This window comes from Umbelopsis ramanniana (genome assembly GCF_025399195.1).
Source record: "Umbelopsis ramanniana AG unplaced genomic scaffold K450scaffold_30, whole genome shotgun sequence".
In the NCBI taxonomy this organism is placed as follows: domain Eukaryota; kingdom Fungi; phylum Mucoromycota; class Umbelopsidomycetes; order Umbelopsidales; family Umbelopsidaceae; genus Umbelopsis; species Umbelopsis ramanniana.
The window spans coordinates 57,866-76,232 of NW_026252116.1; the positions used below are offsets into that span (position 1 = coordinate 57,866).

At 42.5% G+C, this 18,367-nt stretch overlaps 10 protein-coding genes across 10 annotated transcripts; 4 read left to right on the forward strand and 6 right to left on the reverse strand.

Moving 5' to 3' along the window:
• Positions 1 to 660: 660 nt before the first annotated feature.
• K450DRAFT_163037 (uncharacterized protein) lies at positions 661 to 1,983 on the reverse strand (the record flags this gene model as incomplete). The annotated part of the gene is made up of 5 exons (XM_051584031.1): positions 661 to 960; positions 1,082 to 1,274; positions 1,342 to 1,692; positions 1,766 to 1,792; positions 1,886 to 1,983. Coding segments are annotated over 5 exons (969 nt in total), but the record flags the coding sequence as incomplete, so codon positions are not given.
• Positions 1,984 to 2,592: 609 nt separating this feature from the next.
• On the reverse strand, positions 2,593 to 5,072 carry K450DRAFT_242493 (uncharacterized protein). The gene is made up of 8 exons (XM_051589263.1): positions 4,932 to 5,072; positions 4,732 to 4,865; positions 4,485 to 4,507; positions 4,264 to 4,404; positions 3,845 to 4,198; positions 3,648 to 3,772; positions 3,406 to 3,580; positions 2,593 to 3,321 (listed from the first exon to the last, which is right to left on the reverse strand). Exons 2-8 carry the CDS (start codon positions 4,805 to 4,807, stop codon positions 2,650 to 2,652), a joined length of 1,566 nt encoding a protein of 521 aa, XP_051444282.1. The 5' UTR covers positions 4,808 to 4,865; positions 4,932 to 5,072; the 3' UTR covers positions 2,593 to 2,649.
• Positions 4,681 to 5,318, forward strand: K450DRAFT_242498 (uncharacterized protein). The gene is made up of 2 exons (XM_051589264.1): positions 4,681 to 4,832; positions 4,934 to 5,318. Exon 2 carries the CDS (start codon positions 5,051 to 5,053, stop codon positions 5,306 to 5,308), a length of 258 nt encoding a protein of 85 aa, XP_051444283.1. The 5' UTR covers positions 4,681 to 4,832; positions 4,934 to 5,050; the 3' UTR covers positions 5,309 to 5,318.
• A 2,148-nt stretch (positions 5,319 to 7,466) lies between these two features.
• Positions 7,467 to 10,472, reverse strand: K450DRAFT_242500 (uncharacterized protein). Its single transcript, XM_051589265.1, has 9 exons — positions 10,266 to 10,472; positions 10,121 to 10,189; positions 9,931 to 10,056; positions 9,688 to 9,864; positions 9,367 to 9,612; positions 9,137 to 9,305; positions 8,244 to 9,075; positions 7,893 to 8,180; positions 7,467 to 7,787 (listed from the first exon to the last, which is right to left on the reverse strand). The coding sequence occupies exons 1-9, from the start codon at positions 10,269 to 10,271 to the stop codon at positions 7,613 to 7,615; spliced, it is 2,088 nt and encodes a 695-aa protein (XP_051444284.1). The 5' UTR covers positions 10,272 to 10,472; the 3' UTR covers positions 7,467 to 7,612.
• Positions 10,473 to 10,609: 137 nt separating this feature from the next.
• K450DRAFT_242501 (uncharacterized protein) lies at positions 10,610 to 11,323 on the reverse strand. Its single transcript, XM_051589266.1, has 2 exons — positions 10,944 to 11,323; positions 10,610 to 10,869 (listed from the first exon to the last, which is right to left on the reverse strand). The coding sequence occupies exons 1-2, from the start codon at positions 11,271 to 11,273 to the stop codon at positions 10,792 to 10,794; spliced, it is 408 nt and encodes a 135-aa protein (XP_051444285.1). The 5' UTR covers positions 11,274 to 11,323; the 3' UTR covers positions 10,610 to 10,791.
• Positions 11,324 to 11,630: 307 nt separating this feature from the next.
• K450DRAFT_242503 (uncharacterized protein) lies at positions 11,631 to 13,026 on the forward strand. The gene is made up of 5 exons (XM_051589267.1): positions 11,631 to 11,715; positions 11,796 to 11,926; positions 11,992 to 12,103; positions 12,172 to 12,285; positions 12,351 to 13,026. The coding sequence occupies exons 1-5, from the start codon at positions 11,677 to 11,679 to the stop codon at positions 12,900 to 12,902; spliced, it is 948 nt and encodes a 315-aa protein (XP_051444286.1). The 5' UTR covers positions 11,631 to 11,676; the 3' UTR covers positions 12,903 to 13,026.
• Positions 12,988 to 13,749, reverse strand: K450DRAFT_242505 (uncharacterized protein). Its single transcript, XM_051589268.1, has 3 exons — positions 13,413 to 13,749; positions 13,188 to 13,348; positions 12,988 to 13,122 (listed from the first exon to the last, which is right to left on the reverse strand). Exons 1-3 carry the CDS (start codon positions 13,578 to 13,580, stop codon positions 13,074 to 13,076), a joined length of 378 nt encoding a protein of 125 aa, XP_051444287.1. The 5' UTR covers positions 13,581 to 13,749; the 3' UTR covers positions 12,988 to 13,073.
• Positions 13,750 to 13,930: 181 nt separating this feature from the next.
• Positions 13,931 to 16,098, forward strand: K450DRAFT_210322 (uncharacterized protein). Its single transcript, XM_051584784.1, has 9 exons — positions 13,931 to 13,995; positions 14,075 to 14,244; positions 14,311 to 14,530; positions 14,620 to 14,763; positions 14,831 to 15,005; positions 15,070 to 15,406; positions 15,467 to 15,626; positions 15,693 to 15,864; positions 15,928 to 16,098. Exons 1-9 carry the CDS (start codon positions 13,958 to 13,960, stop codon positions 16,027 to 16,029), a joined length of 1,518 nt encoding a protein of 505 aa, XP_051444288.1. The 5' UTR covers positions 13,931 to 13,957; the 3' UTR covers positions 16,030 to 16,098.
• K450DRAFT_242510 (uncharacterized protein) lies at positions 16,098 to 17,292 on the reverse strand. Its single transcript, XM_051589269.1, has 3 exons — positions 16,779 to 17,292; positions 16,617 to 16,702; positions 16,098 to 16,541 (listed from the first exon to the last, which is right to left on the reverse strand). The coding sequence occupies exons 1-3, from the start codon at positions 16,798 to 16,800 to the stop codon at positions 16,167 to 16,169; spliced, it is 483 nt and encodes a 160-aa protein (XP_051444289.1). The 5' UTR covers positions 16,801 to 17,292; the 3' UTR covers positions 16,098 to 16,166.
• Positions 17,137 to 18,226, forward strand: K450DRAFT_242514 (uncharacterized protein). Its single transcript, XM_051589270.1, has 4 exons — positions 17,137 to 17,263; positions 17,327 to 17,437; positions 17,509 to 17,819; positions 17,882 to 18,226. Exons 1-4 carry the CDS (start codon positions 17,209 to 17,211, stop codon positions 18,119 to 18,121), a joined length of 717 nt encoding a protein of 238 aa, XP_051444290.1. The 5' UTR covers positions 17,137 to 17,208; the 3' UTR covers positions 18,122 to 18,226.
• Positions 18,227 to 18,367: the final 141 nt, after the last annotated feature.

Genomic DNA, 18,367 nt, shown 5'->3' on the forward strand with positions numbered 1-18,367 from the left:
CATACGTACTTTTCGATGCTTGCGTCTATACTTCTTTCGATACGTACTGGTGGATGAACTGAGTTGAGTGCTGGGTTCTGGATACCGCTGACCCATATACATATCCTTGCTGGCTGCTGTCGAGAACAAGTGGCTGGGGTTACCAGCCAGAGATGTGCTGGTTGAAATGGCATTTGCCATGGATAGAGCATGCATCATTGGTGCCTTTACACTCTCCAAGAAGGCCAATCGATCTTGCGTATCGGTCAACTCATTCTTGAGACTTTGGATGGTGGAAACATAATGGGCAATAACGGGATGCGTTTTGATCGACCCGTTGCTGGTGGGTGGCTGCTCTGGGTTGGAAACTTCAGATGGGGTGCCGATCAAACCTTCTGAACCGATCAAGTCGTCCAAATCGGACGGCATGAAGTTGCCTAGCTCGCGTTCCATAATAAGTGTATCACGTTCACTTGTTGTTTGTAGCAACTCAGTAGACATTTCTTGCATACGTTCGCGCAAACGTACAACTTCTCTTCGTAATCCACGACTTTCCTCTTCACGAAGGTGACCTGATATTGGATCATGTGATCCTCCATCACTACGTAGAGCAGCATTCTCCATTTTCAATCGAGCAATCTGTGCACGTAGTTGGTTGACTTCAATGGAGCTTCCAGCAAACTCTTGGTTAATGGTGACTCTATTTTTGATGTTGCGGGCACGGTTGGCGTATTTAAGGGTATTGAGAGTCTCCATGAAATTGGTATCGGCGGGAGAAATGCATGCTAGCATTAAAGTTTGAGAATTGCCACCAAGAGAGTCTTGTAATAATCTTGTTAGTTTTGAATCACGGTAAGGAACATGGGCAGCTCTACGAGATTCGTCTCCCAGGGCGGAGATGACATTGCCAAGGGCTAACAATCCCGAGTTGATAGATATTCCTTCCTTTGCTCTATCACCTTGCGCATTGGTTCTTTTGAGCTAGATGGAGAAATAAAAAAGTTTATGAACAAGGGGGTTGCGTTAGTTGGGTAAAAAGGCAGTAAAAGGTACAGGAGGTCAGGATACCATGAAAACAAAAACGAGGTCATCAAATACATACTCTTTCAGAACCAGCCAGATCAACAAAGTGAAATTTGCTAATCAAGCTGGAAACTTGATTAGTGTTCTCTTCTGTTGCTTTCGATGGTGACTGTTGCTTCAAAGTCACTGTAAAAATGGCATGAGACCGAGATGACACGGCATTCATGTCAGTTGAACCTGTGGTTCTACATAATGAACCCTTTTGCAGCAAGCTTTGACGGGGAATGTAAGTCACGAAATCACGGACTCAATATAAAGGGGGCTTGCAACGCAACCTACCTCAAAAGCTCCTCGGGATCCGCACAGGGTTCTTCCCTTACACCACTCCAATAAATATTGCCAAAAACATCTTCGCGGATGGAAACTTCGATTGAATCAGGTGGAGGCATGCCAAGCGCTGAGCGTCGTCGCTGGTTGGGTTGGCGATTAAGAAGATCGATCAAGTCTTCATTGTAAAGTTCAAGAAACGAGACCGAGACTTGATACTGGAAGTCAGGCGATTGCGATTTCTGTGCTTCCATTTGTTGATACAGATCGGAGATGAATCGAGGCACAATTCCTTGCTGTTCGCGATGGATCCCATTATCAAAACTGGTTCCCATGGAATAAGTTTTTCCTGAGCCGGTTTGACTTTCATTGACAGAAGGTGAATAAAGAATGATACAGAAGGGAATGAAGTAAAAAAAGAAAAAAGGTGTCTTACCCATAGGCGAGGATGGTAACATTGAATCTGCAGCACACGGAGCATTTTTTTTTTGGGTTTCAATTGATTGTAAGTATAGTGACGGGTGTCTGAAAATGTAAAGAATACGTCGGGCCTTACCCGTCTGTGAACTTCTTTAGCAAAGGCTGGGCGCAATCTGAATAAACTGATTCCTGTGTACTTTGACCAGGGAACACATGGTCGAATGTGAATGATTTGTCGGTACCAATCAGAACCTGGGGTTCATCAGGGATATAAGCAATGCATTCTGAGCAATTGCTCAGCTGCTCTTTTTCTGTGAGCGGTCGGACACGTAGAGCGACTCTGCAGGGGATCAAAGTGAAGGATAGATTAGTGAGGGATTCCTCAAGTCTAGATGCTGGCGAATGGATCGAATGTGGAAACGGCGATGTAAAGTGGAATAGCACGTGTACCTGACGGCCGTTGATGACATTGAGATGGCGATGGACTGGTAAGGTGTCTGCTATTAAACGATAATAGATAAAGATAATAGGTGTATCTCAACAATAATAAAATATATTAGAGAAAAATAAAAGAGAAAAGTGGAAACTTGCTAAACCGTAGGTATCGTAACACAAGGAGTAGGTGCCTTTGGGCTGTCTGAAAAGTCAACCTGGGCACAGAAAAAACCCTTTGCTGAATACAGGCAACCCGAATCAGAAGCACTTGCGTTCCCGTGCTTCCGAGTTCTTATTTCAATATCACCGCTTTTCTTTCTTAACAACAAATCAACAAGTCGCGTCTCATGATGTCGAACTAGCCACCCCCTTCGGTTGGAATTGATACTGTTTGTTATTTATTATGTAGGAAAAGGAATGCTTGTTGCTTATTTACAGTTGCGATCCAATTCTTTTCAATCTCGTTCATCCTGAGCTAAGTAAATCAGTGATGGGAAGTGAACTTCTTGCCGGTACTGTATCGTCTTCCGTATCCACTTGCATTGCTTGAGGAGGCGGAGTTTCTGACCTCGGAGCGGTCGAAGCTGGGTGCTGTGCAGGACTACCGGAATCATTGAGCCCTGGTTCCGAGCTGACGGTCCCTGCTGGTGTTGTCAACCCATTCTTGTTGGTCTCGTTGGCAGAAGGTTTGGACCGTTGAGTAGGGGGCCAGCGATATAAACGAGTGGCTTGGTGGAATATATTGGCTGGGATTACCTTGGGTCCCTCCAAATCATTCCTTTTGATGTCTTCCACAGATCCATCTCTTTCAATGATTCGAAAGCTGTTACCATCTACAACTGGGATTATAACATCCACTAATTCTTGTTTGATTCCTGTTTCTGCAAACAATAACGCAATCAAGCATTGTCGAATCAGCTCATCGCTGTTCAAGTCCGATACGTGACCTTGATTTAATTTCTTGATGTCGAACAAGTCCGTCAGTAACACCAGCAGTTCAGGTTTAGGTTCCTTGGCCACAATAGCCTTAAGCCACTCATCACATTTTCTCTCGAAAGGTGCTTTAGGAATTACGCCTATAACACTGGACTGTTTCTGCTGTGAATTGTGATGTTTGTGTAGGTAATTTTGAATCACCTAGAATAGTTAAATTGCGTTTTAGATAGGTCCGTATTTCTCAGCCGTCATATCAACAACCTAGATTCTTTTTTTTTTTTTTACCTCAAGGTATGCAGTATATGCAGCTCCGTATATTTCCTTGTCATATAAGAGAACAGGCTGGTTTTTGCGAAGTTTTCGGCAGAGAATCTTGAGAGTGTTGGCATCATTGGTCACTTGCGCCAACTCAATCATAAACACCGTGTATTGATGTGCGTATTCAAAATGCTTTCCTGGTCTGTATATGGTCATAATAAAATAAGCATAAGCCACTTAACTCAAGCACTACCCAGCAATGTACTAACCGTTCAAATCCTGGTTTCCATATGCTAATATGCGACTTTAAATTGGACTTGAGAGCAAATAAAGGCATCATATCAGCTTTGGCTTGCTCAGCATCACGATAAATGTAGTAATGCATCCAGGCATGCTAGTGTTAGAAAAGGGATTGATTAGCGACAGTACCCGGGAAATGTTAAGTAGATCGATAAACAATGCATACTCTGAATATAGGTCGATGATGCCAGTGTCTCCTGTCGATTTTTCGAACCATGGCTAATCGGTCGAAGATCAATTGATAAGCTGCAGCTTCTTCAGACTTAAGATGAGCGATACTATGAGAACTTTGAATAGTTTTAGTTGTTTCTTCGTGCTCTTCATGTTCTTGTTCGCCATCTACAGTGTCGTTGTCATGATGGTGATCTGAGTTTTGGCTCTCGCGATAATTGGGAATCTCTGCAGTATTATTATTCACTGATTCCTCATCGTGGTTAGCTGAATGGTCCATCATGTCGCTATCCTGCTTCTCTCCATCATCCTTGTCGCTCTCCTCAAGATAGCTAGCCACTTCATTAGGCTGAATAGCCGTTAGTATATCAACAACGATGCTCAAAATGATACTGTTTCATGTCACAAACTTACTTGGATCTGATGACGATACAAATATTTGATCAAGACAGCGCATAGTTTGTATATAGGTTCTAAAATGACTTCGTGATGTCCATGTTGGCCAAGAGAAGGTTTACAGCGGTCTACGGATTGTTTATACCAAGCCAGCACCTCCTGCATACAGAATGATGATTTAGTTAGATGATCTTGATGCAGGGACTACAAGTCACATCATTTTTTTTTTTTAGTAGTACCTGCGGGGGACGTTGCAGTTTCCCATAGCATTTTCCAATCATGAGGAATAGTCGCCATGCCACTTGATTTGGTATTGATTGCTTCAAAGCTCTGGAATACATGATCAGGGATAGTTTGTATCCATCTCGTTGGGTCGGTTCACGGTGCTTTAACGAAATTCGTGAACCATCCTCGGTCATGCCAGCTTTATCAATTTTCACCTTAAATGCTTCCATATTCATGGGTGGACAGCACATGGAATAAAGCAAGTTTCCAAAGTCATAGTATAGATTGAAAAGCCTATGTTGTTCACTTGGATGATTGGGGTCCTTTTCGTTCCCATCTTGTATTTGCTGACTTATTCCCAGGTAAATGGCCTGCATGAAGCAGTGAAACGCTTTCTGTAGTCGAGAGTAGATCTTAGCGTTAATGCTCCTTGGAAATGAAATCTCAACTTTTTCACTTACAGCCTGGTATTCAGTTATTCGGTCCTTGTGAGTGATAATATTGGAGGCACTCCAAATAAGTTCTTCATCAGCCAATTGCATATAACAGCTACCGATGGCATACCAAGCGCTGAAGCTAAATGGTTGGAGATACAAGTGATTCTGATGATGAAACTTGTCTTAGCATATGCATATTAGTTGGCAAGTCAAGTTGTGCAACTTACCAAGTACTGCTCCACCGCATCATCAAGATTTTCCATGGTCTTCTCAGCATTCACTTTGGAGCGATACTTAATTTGTGCTTGATACATCTTTCCTCGAATCCAGTAAATGTTAAAATACACAGCTATACATGGGAGTACCCATTTGAATGTAGAAGGTCAGCGTTATGTTACTGACATTGTTGAAGTCGTCACACTATTTGTACGTACATGGAACTTCACTCTGTCTTGTGTCCGCAATATCAATCACATTCAAGGCACATCGACGACAAAAGTTTTCCAAAGACGATTGGTACTCGATAGGTGAAGCGAGATAGTCATTGATAATGTTTTGGTTTAACTTCACCAAAGCTGTATGAGTTTGAGGGGGAAAAGCTTGAATAAACGTATTTCATTTCACCAATATCAATTCAGATATGGACTCACGGATATCTAGAGGAGGATCACCAAACTCTTGGGCGACATCATCGATCACTTCTTTCAGATCATTCTTAAGCTGTGTGCCTCGGTCTAATTTGTCGATAATTGATGGCACCAGAAGATCAAACAACTCTCCAGCTGCTTTTCGATCCATCTTTCTTGGGACAGCAAAGTGTTCTTCAATAGCATCGGTGTCGGTCTGTATATAAAACGTCAATTCCGCTATACACGCTACCGAAAGATATTGATCAAAGCGAAAATGTATATATTCACTTACCCCAACATTAACATTATACAGACAGTAGTAGCACTGGAAAAGGCTCCGCTTCGAGATTGTCTTCTTGTTAAGGCGCAGGGTATGCAAGGTTTGCTCCAAAAATTTGCCTGTGGAAGCCATGTTAACAATCTGCACAAGGTATAACAGTGTGCACGGCTTCTCCGTTTACCTTTATCAGCGCCACAAATCTCACGTTCACCAAGGTCATCGTGTACATCTGATAGCAACTCTGCAAGCTGCTTCTGCGTTTCATTCACTACGTCTGAGTTCTCGATCTCGTTGGCCGTATATTGTCGAATCATATGGGAAACCCACACCCAGAGACGAACCATGAGAACATTGAAGCCATTGGACTTTGTGGTGGCTGACGGAGCGTGTATAGGAGCTTCAGGGTTAACAAAGTTATTTACAAGTGGTATAAAATCAGGGTGGCGGAACATGTACTGTGAAGTCATATGCAAGAGTAACAGGTTGGTCTTCAAAAAGACACTGTTATTTTTTATAGCAGGGAAGTCTAGAGGAACAATTACAGCTGATCGATTAGCATGATTAACAACTGTTTGTAGCCATAGATTGATGGGCTTACCGTTCGTATGCTCTCCAGACGAAAGTTTTATCAGTTCATTCAGGGAATAATTGATCTGTATGGAGGGTTTGAATGAGATATGACGTGAACAGTATTGCCACCATTGCTGATAAGAAAATGAAAATATACCATGCTTAACATCCTGACCAGCTGCTGATTGTCCTGAGATTTGGTATTGGTTTTGTCGCTTACATACGAAGAACATCCATGGTTAATCAAGGCTTCCGTAAAATGGACCAAACTAGCCATCCGACACTCCCAAACTTTTGAATGTTGGCCAAGTTTGCCATAAGACTGGTGACGAAGAATAAGTAAGAGCAAAGATTCATTCGTATTAAATACTGTGGCAAAAAATGCTACATTACCTTCGCTAATAGCTCTAAAGATTCGTGCTGCTCCTCAAGTGTCTTTGCGAATGCACTCATGTCGCTGTGAGAAATGAGTGGTTGCAATCTGGATATAACGCCCTCGTAATCTTCCTCAGCATATCTCTCCTTCGCATCCAAAGTGAAACGAAGCATGTCTAGCGCCTTCAATCGCAAGGAAACAGAATTCTGATCTATTGTTGCATCATATTGGCTTTGGAGAGAATGGATCCGTCAACCAACAATTCCTCGTCAGTCTAAGGAAAAGCATATTTACTTACCAGTTGGTGAGGACAATCAATGATTCATTTTCAGGCGTAGTTGATTGAAACGCTTTAAGACAGCGATGAAACCATGCGAGAGCCTCTTTCGCTTCTTCTTGCACCTGACAATACCTTCCGCGCAACCACCAAAACCTCAAAACAACGTTCGTATTCCAGGAGTCGAACTTGGCAAGATTGGGCGACTCACTATACAGAGCTTGGGATGCTGGTTTCCATATAACGAGCCTTTCGAATACATGGGACCATTGTTGTGCTAGCTCCAGCATCTCCTTGATGGACGCACTGTTAGCTTCGCTACGGAGACGAAGATCCTTGGCTACGGCTAACACGCCACCTTTACGCCTGTTGGTAGCCGAGAGTGCATTCTCTACAGCCAGCCTTTCAGATAATACCATGTGAATTGCTTGATCCAAAGCGAGTTCCGCAATATAGAGGGCAATATTAGAGGCGTCGTCGGTTGATAGATTGTCTTGTGGATAAGAAAGAGCTTGAATGAAGTTATCTCCAAGTGCTTCAACAAGATCAAGTGTGGTTGAGCGAAGGTCTGCATTAATGGGGACGAAGGCTGGTCTTTTCAGAGCTGTTCGTTGTAATATTTCCAGAGCAGCCTGGCAGAGAACATCCAACAATCCATATTGATTTTGATTGACAGAGTCTAGGAAATGCATAACGTCGATTTTGGTTTGGTCCACATCGGGCGACAGGGTGGCCAAGTTCAAAGTTTCTAAGAATACCGCGTACCGACGAAGATTCGAAGCGGACGTTGCACCCCTGTCAAAAGATTGTCAATTTTACGTGCATAGATGCTAAACATAATGTAATTACATACTTTTTCTTTGTTACTTCATTTCCCTTGATGTTGAACTCCAAGTCCCATGTTGCTGTTCCTACCAACTCAGAGAGTTTCATCTCGAACCATGTACTAAACGTTTCCTGTCGTAGTTTATCATCAGCGTTATCTGGTTGATTCCATCTCTCCGTTCGTTCAAGGGAAGGCAATAAGCCAGTAGCTTGCAACATCTCCTGAATTTTATTGCTGAGCTCTTGTTCTTCGTGCTGTACTCTCTTGCGTGTCGACTCTTCATGCTCAATCTTATCACGCTCGCGTTTCGAAGCACTGAATATATATATCTGAGTGTTGGTGTTCACCAGTGATTCAACAAGGCACTTGACAACTTACCGCAATGACGATCGCGTTATCTCTGGACCTTCGTCTTCGTCACTACCTTCATTTTCATCTTCCATCTCATCGAACTTTCGCTTTTCACCAACTTGACTGCTGGATTGTGTAGCAGCGTCTATATCCATTGATGTGTCACCATTTAAGTCTGTAGGTTCTTGTTCAGGCTGATCGGCTATCTTATGATCATCCTCAGCTTTGGAATTTTGAAAGTCTGTGTCGGTAGCTGATTCTGCTTCATGTTCGGTGGCTTTGACCTCATGTTTGGTGTCTATGTTATCGTCATTCTCCATAGTGTTCTGGTCATCATCTTGTATTGCGTCGCTTGTTTCTTCATCCTTGTGATTGTCTATTACAACGTCCACATCGGTCTTCATTTCGTCATATTCACTTATGACTGCGTCCAAACCATTTTCATTATCTTCGATAGCTTCTGTGCTGGGAACAACTGAATTGACTTTCGATTCATCATCTCCCTCATCCTCCACAACCGAGTCGTTTGGTTTCGTTAGCTGAGTTGGCAACTCGTCCATGTCGACCAGCATATTATTGGTATTATTCAAATTCTGATCAATTGTTGCTTCATTTTCTTGATCAACAGTAGTTGTTTCATTACTTTTTTCGTCCAGCGAAATGATGATTTTTTGGTTCACGAACAAAGTAAGGTGACTTTTGTTTTGAGATGGATGCTCGCTAGTAAAGGGAAGCACTGGGATTTCTCTAACAATATCAAAGTACTGATCCAGCAGTACATGACAAAGATCAGCCCAAGTGGTCCTCGTCAAGCTCAAATCTAAAGCATTCGAGATGAAGCTATTTTCAATTTCATTACCTAATGATATTGGTCAATACGATTAAACTATCGTCTTTGCCAGTCAGATCTCGTAACTTACTATCTAATTGCATGTTGTCCGCATTGACCTGGACTTCGGATCCGTCGTATGCTTTGGACTGTCTGATACGCTCCATCATGGTATCTCCGTATTTCCATTGACCCAATTGTCTCATAACATTCTCGTAATAGTATTCACATGTTGCGTGGTCTCCGATTTTCAGCAAGGTCTAGTCACAGAGATTGAGCGAAATGTAGCAATTCCAGTACTTGACTAAAATACAAGCCTACCTCACATAAACCTTCTAAGCACCACCATTGACTGGGACTAAATCGATCAAAAGCTAATTCATCCGGGGGAGTGGAGTGGATAATGGAATCCGGATGAATAGCGTCGCTACCTTGTGTATTCCAGGAGCTTTGCAGTAATAAGCCATTCCCAAATGCAAGCTTTGCCAGTCGCATATTTCCGATGGCACGCGCTAATGTGCCTGTGTGGTACCAGAGCATACGTGCGGATGGATCGATTGAAAGTGCCTGAAAAACCAATGAGTTAATGGGGGGTGTATCAGAATTTTGTTGAATTTTCGAAGATTGCCGTTCACTACATACGTTGATATAATGATCCAAAGCTTTTTCAGCCAATTCTTTCGGCTTTGCAGCGTCATTATTGTACTCTTCTTCCAGAATTGAAGCATAGTTCTTAAACACTAGAAACTGAAGTAATGCTAAAGGTGTAGCCATCGACACTGTAGCTGACCCCTCCACATCCAATTCTTTCGGAGCTTGCTATATGCGGGTAATAGACATGAATAAAGACATCCATAAAGACAGCACAAATGGTGAGCAACATACCGTCAGCGGTGTCTGTCGCATGACTTCGTTCTCTAGTAGATCATTGTAAAGCTTTTTGGCCTCGACCAGTTTTCCTCGCTGATGCAAACGCAAGGTTCGCTGATATTTTTCGAGACAGCGTTCAATCTATGTTTTCAAAATGTCGTCAGCAACTATGTAAACTAACAACACAGTGGTCCACGCCGCGTACCTGGACTTCTTTTGGATCCTGATCATCAACATGGCGAGTATCGTTCAATGTTGCCCAGCGAATTTGTTGCTGTAAATAGGATGAAGGTGGGTGTCAACGAATTAGGAGTAAAATGGCCAGTAGTATGTGGGACACTCAATCTTACCACCATGGTTGGCGAACCCAGCTATCGTCGAAAGCGCTTTGGGAGCACCACTTCCACAGTTTCAATCCAAACCGAGTTGGCCAGTCACAAGTCGATCTGATTATGGTAGAGGCTGAGATGAGTGACGGACGTGTATAAGATGGGAAACACGACACGACTTGATCTATTGAGCCGTTTGGTGTCAAGTCTAATAATGTGTGTATTTTTTATGATGATGCGGTTGTAGTAGGTATCCCTTAGTTCATACTGTAGGTAGGTCTTAATTACACAGTCGATGGCATCAATGAAATTTTTCAAGCAACGCGATAGGCAGTCCGAAATCATTTCGTCAAACAGGAAGCTCACACCAGCTGCATGTCCTGACCAGTTATTCTTAATTGAGATTGTATAGAGTTATGGTTATAATGGTACATTTAGTATTGATACAGTGTACTATTGCGAGGCTGATAGCGGTTATCGAGTGAGTGAATATGGTACATGATGTGTAAGATTGTACACAGGAGGAAGAGCTATTGTGTTATTTTTTTTAATTAGAATCTTTAGGTGCTTCCATTCCTTGCGGCCAAGTACCGTCGCGTTTCCATCCGCAAACAATAATATCAATCTAAAATTACATATAAACGGAAGGTAAATGACACTTTCTTTTCACCAAGTATGATTTATCGGGGATGTACTCACCACGGCAGGTAAAGGTAACGGCCTGGCAAATTTTCGACGCTGGTATATGAGAGAATCATAGATAGTGTGCATTTTTTGTATGGATTGTAGCTCTTGTGGAAGCAAATATGCAGATCTTCTTGCGTTTGCCGTTGGTTGAGTCCAAGCTTTCCGCCTCGCATGCCAGAGCGCTAATCCCTCGTTTTCAACTCTCTGATCTCCTTTTGGCGCCGCTGTTTCGTCTGTTGGCATAACAACATCTATGTCGTTGACATCGGACGAACTTGAATCGTCATTGGTTGATTTAATCACGCTTGGATCCAAAGATGTCATTGAAACAGGAGTACTCATGTTCGAATTTCGAGTGATCAACGAGAAGGCTCTTTTAAGACAAAAAATTGAAAAATTGAAAAAATTGCCAGTTTTGGTGGAAAGTGGTTTGCGACATTGACATCAAACAATTATATCGCAGACTCTTAAGCTCTGTGCTTTTTCGCATTATTGATATGTTACAAATACCATTCCCTGTTTGAATAGCAAAATCCTGCTTTAAATACTGTGATTTGTCTTATCGTACATACAGGAATTCGACCAGGAAAGCGATTATATCAAACAAAGCTCCAACTGTCACGTGCATGTTCTCCGCACTGTTGGCAAACAATGTCAGAGCCATGTGAAATTGAGCCTTAGTCACTTCATTCGGAGTGACAAGTGCAAACCCACTCTCACTTGTACTTTTTCCTTTACTCTACTAATGTTCAAATTTAGAACTGAAGGCTACAATGGCTATTCCGTAAGTTTCCTAGTAATCTCTTCTTAGAATTACGGCTCATGCTGATCTTGCCCTAAATCTCTTCACCTTCAAACATATAGCTTCAGTGGAGCCCTTTTTTCGAGAACAAACTGGCCGTCGCAGGTTCAGCTAACTACGGCTTGGTCGGAAACGGTAGATTATTCATATTAGGAGTTGGCGTTGGACCCAACGGTGTAGCGGTGGAGAGAGTGTAAGTCTTCTTATGTTTAACTTTAGTGTGGGGTTGGTTATCACGATGCTGACTACAATAACCAGGTTTGATACCCAAGATGGTTTGTTCGATGTTGCCTGGAGTGAGGCCAATGAAAACCAACTAGTAACTGCAAGCGGCGATGGATCTTTGAAGCTGTGGGATACAACACTCGCTGTATGTATGCTATTTCTGATCCCCGTACCTGAAGCGGCATTAGCTAAAGTTTTTTCGTTGGTATCTAGGACTTTCCCATACAAAATTGGCATGAGCATCAACGAGAGGTGTTCTCAGTAGATTGGAATTTGATTAGCAAGGATATGTTTGTCACTGGATCTTGGGACCATACTATCAAAATTGTAAGTTCGGAACGGCTACATATACGAGATGGTGATGTTAGTGCTAACCTAATCAAATCAATTAGTGGCGACCAGAAATGCCTCGGTCTCTACAAACATGGACTGAGCACACACACTGCGTCTACAGCACAGCATGGTCCCCGTATAACCCATCGATGTTTGCCTCCGCATCGGGAGACCAAACGGTAAAGATCTGGGATATTAAGAGCCCGCGATCTATGCAAACCATACATGCACATACCAATGAGATTCTGTCTGTGGATTGGAATAAGTACCAGGACAACACAATTGTTACTGGATCAGTGGACCATACAATCAAGGTTTGGGATTTACGACGACCTGATCGAGAAGTTATTTGCCTACCCGGCCACGAATATGCCGTACGCCGAGTAAAGTGCTCACCGCACAAAGGAAATATCATTGCAAGTGCAAGTTATGACATGAGTGTCAGAGTATGGGATATGGCTGCACCGGTTCCTATGGTAGAACTCCATGATGCACATACTGAGTTTGTTCTCGGAGTTGATTTCAATTTGTATGTCGAAGGACAAATTGCAACCTGTGCCTGGGATGAAAATGTGCATATCATGACCCTTCCTTCGCTGTTACGCCGATAATTTACTCCTCGGTTATTTTGTTTTTTACGTGTATTATAAAATGTATGCGTAAAGGTGTTTAGACGAATTGAAATATTGTACAAATGAGATTAATTAAAATGCTGTATGCTGATACATTATTCGACATTTGCTGCTGGGGAGTTGCTTGGCTTTCAATACCGACGTGTCATTCTATCGCAGCGAAGCTTGCAGTAGATCCAAGGATTTATTGATTGCCTTTCTGCAAAGGTAGCCAACATCAGCATATTATGGTTCACTTTGTCCTATTTGTTTTTGTTTGCTTACATTTGAGCGGATACAGCGTACATGGCACCAAAATCCTTCTCAAGCTCATCGCACCGGGTAATCAATTCAAGCGTCTGTCCAATACAGGCGTCCTGTTCCTTGGCCATATCTTTAATAGTCGCGTACTGTAACGCCGTTGAATCTGCAGTCAACTTCGCATACTAATAAAAATATTCAATAACAATGTGCATATTTTGCAGTCATCCTCGAAGATGGGCAACATACCTGTGCCATGCGTTGCTGTAGGTTCAATGTCAAGGTCTGCAGTTCCTTTGTTAATTTGTGAGCGCGATCCTCAATAAATTCTACAAGCTTGGGATCAATAGGAACTGCATTTGCAATGACTAATATGTTTGACTCGTTGGTTTGTGCTTCATGAACCGTGTGATCCATAGCAGTCTTGTGAGAAAGCTTTAGTTTCTGACTTGCTCCAAAAAGGGAAAATTTGAAGCGTTGTCAGCAATGCTTTACTTCGTGTGGCCGGTGGGTAAATTTTACAAAACGGCATCTAATGCGCCCATAATTGAGTAAAGCGTTCGGAAAAACAATTTAGATATATGCCTAGTAAGAGTTGAGAGTAATGCTCTTCCGTTTCAGAAGATGGGTCGCTTCAAAACGACAAAAATCAATATTGTAAGCCAGTTTTAAGGTTGGGGGTGCAAAGATCATATAAATTAAGGCGTCACCAGCCGCAATTATATAAAAGATTGCTCCCCACGTTCAGATTCAATATCTCGGTTTCTTTTATCTCACACAACATTATTGTTCCTATGAAGCAAGATCTCAAAATTGGTGTTATTGGCGCAGGGTACAGCACGAAATACTTTTCTCCAGCGTAGTTCAATGTGCCTTTGCTAATATGGTTTCCTTCATTACACCAAATTTAGTTTTAGCGGTTTGTGCGCTGCCATTCAGGTCAAGAAGCAGCTTGGTCTCGACGTGGAGATTATTGACAAGGATTCGGATTTCGGTGGTACCTGGCATGTCAATACCTACCCTGGATGTGCATGCGATATACCTTCTCATGTCTATTCATTCTCGTTCGAACTCAATCCATGTAAGTCAAAAGCAGTCGCGTGCATTATCATCACACCTCCATTCTGAGCCATCGCATTATCCACAGATTGGTCTAGATATCAAAGCCCTCGACAGGAAATTTCTGCTTACCTACGTAGTGTGGCGGCCAAGTATGGTTTGTACCAGCAAACGAGGTTCAACACGGAGGTAGTCGCAGCTCATTGGATAGAGTCGGATCAACTCTGGAAAGTCACAGTCCGCAAAGCATTCTGGTCCGCCCATGGTGCCACGTATGGTGATACTGAGGAACTATACTACAATGTATTGTAAGTAGGATAAACCATCAGCTTACATGACTATTGACAATATCCAAAGACGAGGCGAAACGAATGTCAGCTAATGATGACGTTTATAGATTTGGTGCAGTAGGTCCTCTGATGGTTCCAAATAAACCGGAGATGTTTGATTCCTTCCAGGGCAAGGTGGTACATACAGCAAAGTGGGACAACTCGATTGATATGAAAAACAAAAGAGTAGCTGTGATTGGAAGCGGAGCAAGGTATGTAGTTTGTGAATCAAACGGCTGTTCAACCACGGCTGCTGATATGACATTTGTTATTCACCAGTGCCATTCAAACCATTCCGGAAATCGCAAAGGAAGCAAAGTCGCTTTATAGTTATCAGCGCAGACCGGCCTGGGTAGGCCCTCAGATCGGCAATTTTTACAGTCAAAGAACAAAGACCATTTTTTCATGGTTCCCGGTCTTGATGAGACTCTACAGGTGGTTAATATTCATCCTGGTAAGTACATTCCTGCTGATATCTGAAACAAGTCTTTCAATCACATTTTGATATTCTTTTTCAGCTTGATAGAAACATCAGGATCTTCAATAGACCAGAAGAATTCAACGAAATCGCAAGACAAAGATTCACCGCCTACATGACTAAAACACTCACGTCTTTAAATCGCAAAGACCTCATTGAAAAGCTTGTACCAGATTACCCTGTCGGTTGTAAACGAATTGCCTATTCACGTATATACTTGGAAGGAATTGCCCGTGAAAATGTATATGTGGAAAGGTCGCCTATTGCCGCTGTTAAAAGCAATAGCATCGTCACTGAGGATGGTGAAGAACGTGAAATAGATGTGTTGGTATTGGCGACTGGATTTATCACACAAGACTACATGGGTCCACTCCAAAGTAAGCTTACTAACAAATGTTAGTTTATTCATTGCATGCATTGACATTAGCAACTCGCAGTTTATGGACAGAATGGACTATCCTTGAAGAAATATTGGGCAGAAAATGGGTTCCCCAAAACATACAAGACCGTAACTGTCAACCAATTCCCTAACCTGTTTGTTATCCTTGGCCCTGGATCTGGCTTAGGCCACAACTCGGTGGTTATTATGGCAGAATGGTAAGCTTTCCAGCGTACAAACCCGTATAGGTTGCCCCAAGTATTAACATTGCCGTTTGATGATAGCCAGGTGAACTATGCTGTCGACTGCATTAGAAAGATGATGAAAAAGAGCGTGAAGTCCATTAACGTCAAGGCTGAGCGCGCCGAACAATTCTCTAGTACGCTAGAGCAAGAGCTTTCATCTACTGTGTGGTCTCGGAACTGCATGAGCTGGTACCAAAACGCAATGGGCAAGGTAATTACCAGATATTGTGATATATTTTCGCGTAAACCAAAAAAAATGCTAACCGGTATTTAGGTGACACTGTTGTGGAGTCGCTCGGTCACTGAGTTTTGGTGGACAACTCGCTCTGCCAATTTGCATGACTATGAACAAATCAAAGCTGTCAAACAATCTTAAGATTTACTATCGTTCATTCCCATTTGACATGAGCGACTTTTCAATACCGTTGTCATTTGCTTTTGCTATTATTCTAATGGATTAATGCTTTTATAAGACCGTGCTGCTTACGATACAAAAAAGGTGTACATTGAAATCTATGCCTTATGCGAATCTATAAACACTCTCAAATCGCTTTTGATTTTATCTAATCTATCTAGCAATCCTTGAGCATAACGTACACCTTCTCGTCGCTTCTGCCTAGCGGTTGTAAAATCGATCTCGCATGTTATGCCATCTAAAGCGAAGAGTGACTGCATGAGCTGTTCATTGATATAGGCCGACATGTCGAGTAACTTCTTTCTTTTCGTCTCATCGATTATTCCTCCAGCTATGTATTCTACCACCTCCTTGTCGTATTTTTCAATAACGGGCACAGCCGATTCCTTGAGTTTTTCAACAGTCTGAGCAATACGTAAGCAGAGACCGACTTCTTCAGGATTTCCAGACGCTGCTTCTTGAAGATCTTCCTTCTATTTGGTCGAGGAGGCGAGAAATACGGATCAATTACCAGGGTAAAAACATCATTGATATAATCGATTACTTACACCCGGGAGATGTCCATCTAATTCAACGATAGAGTTATAATGGACGCCATAGCTTGAAAGCTGCGCTGATTCGTCCTTCATGTTTGCTATTCAAACACAGATGATGATATTAATCACTGAGAGAAAAGTCGACCTATGGAAAGCAGCCATTGAAGAACATACCTCCTGATACCTTCAATTTCATAGTAGCTACTGGTACTCCTGTTGCAGTCTTGCACCTTTCCTTTAGATCTCTAAGCGTTGCTTGATCTAATCCTTTCGGGAAGTCCTTAAAGGAAATGAAGTAGGAGCTGTTATTCCACTTGAGCAATACAGTGGATTTCCGCTCATGTTTCGTAACCTTTCGGAAACCAAGAAAGGAGAGGAATGTAGACAGAAATGCCCGCCACAGGAGCAGGTATATGATGGCGAATTGCTGGGCAATAATTTTGATGAAGGGAGGTAGGACGAATGGGAAACCGGATTGAGCCTCTGGCCTGGGGTCGGGGGGACAACTTGAGGGAATTGCAAAAAGTCCGTGACTGCAATAGTTTTGGTGGGTTTAGGCCGATCTCAAGAAAATCCTCTAATTGATCCTTACAGCTCGTGCATTATGTTTTCATTTCTACGTAGAACCGTCAACGTAGTTGGTGAATCCAGCTTGAAAGGTAAGGGACAGCTGGATTACTGTTGGAATCGTGCCACGACATGTTTCGCTCATTCCTAGCTAGCTCTTCGCATGGACGGCCTTCAAGGCTGGCAGAAAGAATTACCCATGTTCACCATGAATACGTCTAAGGATCTACAACAATGGGTTATAGGCTGCGACAAGGATATTGGAGGTACATTTTCAATTGAGGGCTACTCTGCGTCTAAAGTCTATTTCCAACCCATCAATTTGTTATGCACTTAGGGTTTTCTGAAGCCAAACTCGAAATTACACCAGAAGGCGTTGGCAAATTTTCGGGCAATTTGTCGTTGGAGTTGCCAGCAAACACTGAAATACAACAAAGTGGGTATGCAGCAATAAGGTCCAAAGTACGACCTTCCTCTATGTTTGGTACTCCTTGTTTTGATACCACTCTGTTCCGGTACCTTGCCCTGCGAGTGCGAGGCGATCACCGAAAATACTTTGTAAATATTCAAACGGATGGCGTTATTCAAACCGATTTATACCAACATCGATTGTTTTTGCGGAATCCGGGTGAATGGCAAACAGTGATGGTAAGTGAAGTGCAGCCAATATAAATGCGGCAGGTTTGCCATCTATTTCTCATGCAACTTAGATACCATTTAGGGACTTTGTCCTGACCAACAATGGCATGATACAGGAAGACCAAATCGAGATGATGAGAGAAAGAGTGAAAACAGTGGGGATATCCATCACTGATCGAGAAGATGGCCCATTTGAAATTGAGCTCGATTGGATTAAGGCGATGAACACCGAAACGACGGAAGGCGACATGGACAGACGACCGAGAGAAACCACTGAAGACGAAGTTGATTTCACCAAAAGTACACATTAAGTAGTAGTAGTCAATCATGATAGATAAGTAGTCAATCATAACCAACCAAAGTGAAAAATAGAATGTCCGTTTATTTTTAAACTATCAATGGGAAAACCTTGTTGGATCAAGAGGTCATATGCTTGTAAGTTGATAATGATTTGTAACCCCCTGCTGTTTGGTTTCAGCTGGTAGCAGAACAATAGAAGCTAATGCATGAAAACGCACGCAACAACCAAGAAGTGACCTTATTGCAGCAGGCTAAAA